The 9382-nt window shown below is 32.6% G+C and overlaps 1 protein-coding gene across 2 annotated transcripts; it reads right to left on the reverse strand.

Moving 5' to 3' along the window:
* Nucleotides 1-1095: 1095 nt before the first annotated feature.
* LOC129289691 (ankyrin repeat-containing protein At5g02620-like) lies at nucleotides 1096-3333 on the reverse strand. 2 transcript variants are annotated; one of them, XM_054926502.1, is made up of 3 exons: nucleotides 2729-3333; nucleotides 1989-2220; nucleotides 1096-1353 (listed from the first exon to the last, which is right to left on the reverse strand). In XM_054926502.1, the coding sequence occupies exons 1-3, from the start codon at nucleotides 3299-3301 to the stop codon at nucleotides 1259-1261; spliced, it is 900 nt and encodes a 299-aa protein (XP_054782477.1). In that variant the 5' UTR covers nucleotides 3302-3333; the 3' UTR covers nucleotides 1096-1258. The 2 variants fall into 2 exon arrangements, with proteins under 2 accessions (XP_054782477.1, XP_054782476.1); XM_054926501.1 differs by having other exon boundaries at nucleotides 1096-2220.
* Nucleotides 3334-9382: the final 6049 nt, after the last annotated feature.

Here is a 9382-nt window from a genome sequence, read left to right on the forward strand (position 1 = left end):
TTAAAGTTTCTCTCAATTATAGATTTAATTTTTGAACTTTGATTTAATATTACTCCTCTTTGTAGTTTACGGATTTTAAGAAATTTAGAGATTGAGTTATATTGAATCAAAAAATTATAAAAACTGATTTATTTGAAGTCTAAAAAGTTTAGGAATTAAGTTGCTCTGAAGAATCAAGTCTCATTTGATTACTATAAAGAAATAAAATAGAATGAATTGAAAAAATTAAAATAAAAATAAACTAAATCACCTTTTTCTCTCATGGTAAGTATGATCAAACTCACTAATGTATACTATAAATGTGAGAATCATCACATCCAAAAATTTCATAAATAATGATCTTCAACCCCATGAAGTAATTATCCATCTCCCTTATGATTGTGATTCACCTATCCCTTTTGATCATTTTATTTTTACTTATTTTTTTAATCAATTCCATTCAAATTCATTTTAGTAACCAAACAGGATCTCAAAGTTTAGGGAATGAAATGATAATTGAAGCAAAGCTCAAGAACTAAAAATTACGTCTTCCCTATTTTTATTATTAATATGACATGTCTAATCTTTTTTAAAGTGATAAACAAATATTTTTTATGGATAAAGTTATTTTTTATATTTATATCCTCCTTTTTTTAATTTTATGTAATATTTATATCCTCCTTTTATTTCAATTAACTCTGCGTACTTGGTCCCTGTAAGGATTGGGATGTGAACTAGTTCCAAATGAGATCAATTACATTGGCTTCCATCTCTCTAGTCCACTAGGCTGGAAATGGAACCTTAGGCGGGAAGGTGCTTTAATTTGTCTCCACGGTCCCCCATTTCGTTCTTTTCTTTCTGGTTTGGGATTATGGAAAGGATTGTACTTCGTAGTTTTCCCAAGTCCCACAAATTTTAAATGTTTATTAAGAATCTTGCATATATAATTAGTAATAAATCTTGGAAGAATTTTCATACAAGTATAAGAAGGTATGTAGGCAATTATATTTACAAAGCTCAACCACCAACGGAGGGTTTGCCTTTCTAATGCTTCAAATAGAAGCTTTCATCCATCTGAAAATGCGCGCTCTTAAAATAAGAAAACTGGACACAAGATGATATTCTTCACTAGCAATTTTACTATCACATATGGTACAACGCACTGCAGGATTATATATTGCGTATATAATTTGCCTCTGCAACAGTTAAAGCAATGAGGAAAAGTATTATACTTAATTGAACACATAAAATCACTAAAACAATAATAATAAGAATTAGCCTAAAAAGCGCAGGTGCAAATCTGCAATATCGATTTTCTCTCCTCCAAGTTCCTGACTTGTTGATTATCTTGACAAATTTCTTCCCAATCCAAAACTGAAAGCGCAGTGTGATTAACACCAGAATTAGCATAACCAAGCTCAACCATACCAAATATATTACAGTTATCGTGATCAAAATCGATTTCTCCCGTAAAATTTGAACTGGGACCACTATTACGAGGGCTATTAAGTAGGCGAGCGCAAGGGAAGAGAGAGTGACACACATGCCTACTGATAGCAGCCATATCACAGCTTTATCATTCATAGGAAACCCACTTACAAGCAAGAGGGTGACACCAAGTGATGAAAAAAAAGAGATGGTAACGCAAAGCAAATAGCTCCGAAATTCCATAGGCAGACTAAAGGATGATATTGCTTCTCCTGGACAATAGTTATTATCATGAAGGATGGTGCAGTTCAAGATGTAATTTGTTGATGAGTTGATACTGGGGGGTTCAGTTGATGAGGTGTTATACTCATTATTAGACAGTAAGCCTTGTTGAATGAAGCCACCAGGCGGATTAATTAAAGCTTGAAAGGTTATAGTTGTAATCACAGTTGACACCAGACTCAGATAACCCCTCATCCCTTTTAACCAATCAACCTCATGCTTCAGCCAATTTTCCACCCATTTTAAAATCTTCATAAACCAATTTCCGATCCCCTTGAAGATCTTCATACAAAAATTACCATTCTGAGGAGGGTCAACGTGATCAGTAGATGATGGTCGTGGTGGGTGTGGATGATGATGATCAGCTTCAAATCCTTCCTTTTCAGCCTTTGTCAATATGTGTTGTATTTCGCAGATTTTAAAGTCTTTTATCGGACTCTGTTCCACGATATCCTGGGCTGTGACGCCCATCTGGTTCTTCAAGTTTGCTATTTCTCTCATTTCCGGAATTGACACCAGATAGCTTATCACCTAAATAACAAACATGTTAGTCAAGTATTCAAAGTTCATTTTTTGTCGCCTTAAATGTATAAATTAAACATAAATATATTACTGGGATTTCCACAAGGAATCTAATCATAAATAACTAAAGAATGTGGAGTAAGAATTTTGATTTGTTTTTAACATAAATAAATTAACAGTTTGAATTTGAGATATATGAAAAGGAATAATAAATTAGTTATATTTATGGCACACTATCATATTATGACGACGGTAAGCCTTATTGTCCCACTGATCACTAGAACACGCTACCATGCAACAAATACCGGAATTGTTAAATTGCATTATTGTTAATACATTGCATCAAGCTCCCAGGCACTAGTATATGTCGTAGAAGTGAGGTGAGTTATGGTAGTAACCACTGATTAAGATTCAAGTCATTTTGATATAACCAAAAATAAAGTGCATGTAAACTCCAAAAGAGAAACTGTTATCAGAATTGAAAAGAAAAAGGATAGCAAAAGAATTAGTATTGTACCTCAACTCGGTTCAACATGGTAGCAAAATGAAGAACGGTGTTTCCAGCATCATCCGAGCTCGTGAAGTTGAGAAGCTTGCCAGTAATGGCAGACTCCAATTCCACCAAAACTTTGAGAGTCTCTAGATGGTTGTATGTGACACACAAGTGAAATACAGTTTTTCCTTGGTGATGAAAACTCAGAGACTCTGGCTTCGCTTTGATCAACTCTTGCACAACCTCTTTCCTTCCTCTCATAGCAGCATAGTGAAGAGGAATTCTTCCTTCTTCATCTGGAAACAAGCATGGCTCGTTTTTAGCTTTAAGCAATTCCTTTACGATGAGAAAGTGACCCTCTGCAGAAGCCAAGTGGAGGGCTGTCTTTCGGGAGGAATCCAACTCAAGGACAAGATTGGGTTTGTGAGTGACAAGTTTCTTTGTGAATTGAAGGTGGCCATGCAAAGATGAGATGTGTAAAGGAGTTTCGGCGAACGCAGTTTGTGAAGTTTTATGCAAGATATGTGAGTGTTGCTGTATCAATGAATTAAGCATTGATACATCCCCACTATATGCTGCCTCATAAAGAAGGCTCATTTGGCCAGAAGATGTTATTTGGTTGAGTTCAACCTCCATCTCTCTTGTGATATAACGCTTCATTATATTACACAGTGCCCTTTATATATAAATGGGTTGTTAGTGTGTGTCCTTCACACCTAGACTTTTGACTGGGATGAATGCACTGCTTGTAGAGCTTGGGACTTCTAATGTCCTACACTCTAATGCTTCTTTGTGATGTCCCAATTTTTTAATTGATTTTTTTCTTTTAATTACTAGAATCTACATAAATTGAGAGACATCTTAATATCTTATGGTGATGAAATGATGCAATTTTGCATTAATTAATTTTTTTCGACTGTCCAACAATTATGTAATTTTTATTTATTTTCTTTGAAAAATAGTAAAAAAAAATTAAAACTATACTATTCATCAATCATTATATAAAAGATATCTAAATCTCTTTCATTTTATATAGAATAAAAGCTATAAAGTAGTTGAGACATTTAAAAGACTATCAGAGGGGCGGTGTATTAATTAGAGGATCCATGATCGCGTCTTTAACGTATTTAGTAGTAAAAAATACAAAAAAGAGATAATAAATGTGTGATGATAAGACTCTGAGAACACACGACCACAAATGTCGTCGTTATCGTACTTAGCAGTCTGATCCTACCTCTTATTTCTTTTCCATGAATGCGCAGATTTTACATCCAAAGATACCCACATTTCTTTTTCACGAAATGGAGGAATCTAAAAAAAAAAAAAAGGAGGATAATTATTGCTAAGTCCCTCGCACTGATTCCAATTACTCTAAAATTACATAAAATGCACAAATCGCTACCGACTCCCAAATCCCTTAATCATAATTTGGCATTTGGGCAATTACAAAAATATATATCCATATCCTATTTGAGAGGATTATTCCCAAGGGATAGATCTGAAATTATTCTGAAATACCTTGATCTTTTTTAAAAAAATTAAAGGAAAAATCTTCTTACACGGCTAAAAATGGCCCTAAATCAATTAAATTACCTCGTCGGCATAAAATCGATTATAACATCTGTATGTTTACTTCATTCAGCACGCACAGGTACAGCGAGAACTGACGTTGATGGATGAGTCTGGAATAATTATGATGTCCATATACGAAACTACTTCATTGGTGGGATGAAGGCAATTGAAAATTCAGCTATGTTAAATAATGCTTATCTTCATCCAAACCTCTCATTTCTTATCGAAAGTGATTAAGATATGGTTTACTCGATCGGTCAAAAGTCATGAGACATACTCAAATAAGGGATAATAAGATACTTGTTCTTGTGGCTTAAATTTGTGTAAGAAAATTCATGACGTGTATATTTCGGCATTGTTTGATTAAATGAAAAATAGTTCAGATTCAATATTTTACAAATGGACCTTTTTTTTTCTTTTGCTTTTCAGTTTTTCTCTATTATAATTTTGGATTATTCAAATCAATTTATTTTTCTTAATTTAATATTATTACGATTTTTTGTACCAAAGAACAATTATAAGTGAGGTGAAAGTGTGTTCGGCCTGAAATTAATATTCGCTAAGCATAATTTTTTTTAAAAGAAAAAATGGGTCTAAAATCCAATTCGTTTTGTAAAGCCGCTATAAGAGACCTATATGATTAAAGTATAATACTTTTTTTTCGTGTCAACTTATAAGATAATTTTAAAGGACATTTACCGTTTCAAAATATAAAACACCTTAAAAAAATTAAGGCTTTATTAAATAGATTTATTTTAATATTATTCTTTATCTTTTTTTATTTAATATTAATTAAGTGTAGATTTAAAGTAATTAAATAAAAGGTCTTTTTAAAAGTTTATATTTTTATTTTAAAAAATAAAATTATTAAATATATTTAATAAAGTTTATTAATATGTAAAATTTTTAGTTAAAAGTATTTTATAATTTAAAATAAATAGAGTGTTTTTTTATAAAAAAATTAACGGCTAAGGGAAGAATTAGACAGAACATCAGTCAAAGCAGTTGACAGCTTGAGGTTCCTCATTGGTATTTCCCAGAAGTTGGGGTAATTGAGAAGAACATATATTGGCAACCAATTAGCTGTCAGAAACTTAGATTCAATTTATGAATTAATTTTTTTTACTGAAATAAAAAAAACAAAAATCTATTAACTCTTTAAAAATTTAATAATTATACAACTTTATTTTTATTAAAAATAATAATTTCATAACATATTTTCTCTCTTCAAAAATTAATGGAGGGCGAATGAAAAATTTATAATAAAAATTTAACGAGGTGATTTATAAATAGAACTAAAAATAATCTCCACTCTCTACCTTATAACTAAAATCAAATAAAGTATGAGAGAGGCGAAGACATTAAAATACTTAATCAAATTAATGATATCCAATAATTTATGGGAAAATCACCCAAAAGTCCCACCCATGAATTCTAATTTTTAAGAAACATCATGAAATGCTCAAATAACTTCATAGTCCCATAGACTTTAATTGTAATTAATTCTCACTGTAGATTTACCAAGATATCCATGTTATTTCACACCCCCCAACTCCTCTCTCCCTTCCACATTGTCAAAATTACTCTTAGACCATGTTTGGTATATAAGATGAATTTTAAAGGAATGAGAGTGGAAATGGGAGTAGGAGTGGGAAATAGTTTTAAAAAGATGTTTGGTATAACAATGGAATGGTAGTATAATTTTTATTTTGCATATATAATTATAATAATAAAATACAACAATGCCCCTATCTTTCTCAAATTAAGTCACCATCTCCATCACATCTTCATCTCCAATCTCCTCCATTACTTCTAGAATTAAAAGTTCGTGAGGTATTCAAATCCAAAGCACGTAATTATATATTATGAACAAATATTCCATTCAAAAAATTCAATAAAAAAATATGAATCATTAAATAAATTCATATATGCAAAATTTAAAAGGAGAAAAGATGAAAAAGGTCTGTGATGGATTGAGCAACAGAGGATTATGCAAATATCATCACTTCCACGACTTCTCAAAAACATTGTCGTCGTCTTCTTCTTCAATGTAACTCCATACTATCATCTTCTAGGTTTAATTAATTGTTTTATCATTGTTGGCAATATCAACGATGAGGGTCATAAGGCTTCAAGGATTAAAAAGAACATAGAAGGAAAATTTCAACCCAAATCGAAGTCCATGACCATGAAAAAATTATTCCAACATAGAAAAATTTCATGAAGCCAACATAGAAAATGGTTTGATAGAAATATGTTCAGCAAAACCTACTTTTGATATGTGTTAATAATGAATTTTTTGTATTGGAACGGTTAACCCTAGAATATAGAAAGATCAAAGTCCTCATTCAAAGAACAACTAGTCCGTCAATCCCAAATCTAGAAAAGACATTAGAAAATCAAAATCCCCATTCATAACATTGAAAAATCAATCCCAAATCTAGTTGGCAGTCAACCTCGCCAGAAAAATTGAAGGAATTGATAAAGGTGGAGGGAGAAGTCAACGAAGGTAGAGCAAGACAAGGTGAACTCGAACCAAGGTCAGATTTTCAATGGATGAAACTTCGATGGAGTCAAACTCAAACTAGAGTAGGCCGTTGACGAAGGTGGACGGAGAAGTTGGGGGAGCAAACATGAAGAATAGAGAGGAAAAAAAATTAAGGGGTAATTTTGTCCTTAAAAATGTTAAGCAAGGATAGCTTAGTCAAAAAAATGTTCATTCCTAAAGAATAGTACCATTCCTATGTTTCTTTGAAGGAGTGCTCATTACCTCGAGATAATGGGTCTTTTCATTAGAATGTCCATTTCTACACACCAAATATCTAAAATGAACATTCCTTCACTCATTTCCAATTCATCAGCACTCATTCCGTTGTACCAAACAAGCTCTAAAGTCGTCTCCCACCACCCTCTTCCTCAAGTACACCACTTTCTTGATACTCCCACATATCTAATTTTTCTATTTTTTTTAATAACAACTTGTGATGAAATCTAAAAAGAAAAAGGAGAAAGAACTAAAGAGGAAAGAAAGTGAACTCGAAAAATCTGGAAGAGTAAAAGGAAAAGATAAAGAAAGAGAAAGTAAAGCGAAATACATTCCCAGATATACAAAGAGTTGAGGAATTGCAAAATTCTACTGAACCTGATCTCATATTGTTCATTAATCAATCCTAGAAAGAGAACAGAGAGGACCTATAACGCTAGCACGTCAAAACGCCATGTCCATATCTGAGTGTATTTCCGGTGGAATCGAAGAAGGGCTCCAGGTGGACACGCTTGTGATGGCAGGCTTCAAGGCGGCATCAGCCTTGCAATTGACGCAATGCTTCGCTGCAGCGTCAGCCTTGCACAGGACGCAGAGCTTCATAGCGGTGATGGCGTCGGCCTTGAATGGGAAACAGAGCTTCGCGGCGGCGGCGACCTTGCAAGTGAGGTGACATTTCATAGGTTCGCTGGTGTGTCACGAGAGGCAATGCCGCAATTAGAGACGACGAGGGACACGCACTTTTGGGAGAAGATGACGAGAAGGAAAAGGGGCAATTTAGGAATTAGACAACAGAAATTATTTACACAAAGTCCCCTAGACTCTAAAATTATTTATCTATTTCATGGGACCACTCAGTGACTAGAATTTTTCTGTGGGGCTTATCATTAATTTTTTTATATTTATTAGAACCAATCCGTTCACCAAGCAAGTATTAAATGTGACCACATTTCTCAACAAGAATTTGATAACTATATCCTGATTTTTAAAAATAAATTGTGAATATCAATTTAAATAATAACAAACAAAAAATTTTAGTTACAAGTTAATTAAGAGTTACATTTAAAATTCAAGTCTCTTATTTAAAATTGAAATTTAAAAATTTAGAATTATTAAATAAATATTTACAACTTATTTTAAAAAATTTAGTAGAAATCTAATTCTCATTGATGTGTTCAGATTTAACTTTGATTCTCCCTAAAAACGACAGAAATATTCAAGAAATGGAAAAGTAATATTAAATTAGAAATATAGCATCTACGACATTTTTAATAATATTTCTTATAACAATCTCTAGTTGATTGGGATGGGGAAAAAATAAAGGGATGGGAATGGAACCCAAGGCGAAAGTGCCTTGGTTCCGTGGTTCTCACATGTCGTTTTATTTTTTTAAAACCTTTCACATCCTTTTTAATGCTTAAAATTTTACAACTACTTATCTGATTCTTAGTCAATTTTTTAATTATTTTTTATAAATAACATCCTTAAATTTTGAAGTATATATATGCAGATTGTTCTTAAATTTTTTTAATCATCATTTGTGAATAATACAATACACACACACACATATTAATTTACGAAACAATAGAGTAAATGATACATTTTACACATGATTTAAAATTTTCATAAAAGTTACTGCAAAACTATGGATGATAAAAAATCATCAAGACATAATATGTGTGCGTGTATGTACACAATTTATGACAAGAAGTCCTATCTATAAATTATAAACCATATAACTTGTTTTTTATCCAACCCAACAGTAAGACTAATTTCCTTTGTGATACTAAGAGCAGAGTATAGACCTTTCCCAATTAACAATTAGGTTTGAAACCCCCAACTATTTGTTTAAGTGAAGAAAGTTTCCATATTCACACTAACCTAAATTGATAAGAGCAATGGGATAGGGAAAGAGCAAAATCAGAGAAAATGATCCACAACAATATTCACTGCCCCCACACTCCCTTCTCGTCCATCCATATACCGTGGCTCCTTCAATGTAAGCCCTAAACCTAATATTGCCATCTTTCGGCCCAATAGTTGCTTCCTCATAAGTCCAATGTAAAAGATGATTAAGTCCATCTGTGTCATGCAACGGCAAGGGATGCATGTGAGAGTGAGTGATGATAAAAATGCCCATTGATAGCATCCAAATCACATTTTGTTCCTCAGCGGAATTCCACTTACATGCAAGAGAGTTACACTAAGCGATGAAGTGGTGGAGATGCATTGATATATGTACACACACACACACACATATGCGAATTACATATCCCTGAAGACCAATTTGGAAAGCGAAGGAATGAGATTGCTTGTCAGGAACAAAAGGTCTCATTATTACC

Source organism: Prosopis cineraria, unplaced genomic scaffold (genome assembly GCF_029017545.1).
Source record: "Prosopis cineraria cultivar Desert tree isolate PC_DT_omini unplaced genomic scaffold, ASM2901754v1 PC12, whole genome shotgun sequence".
NCBI lineage: Eukaryota > Viridiplantae > Streptophyta > Magnoliopsida > Fabales > Fabaceae > Prosopis > Prosopis cineraria.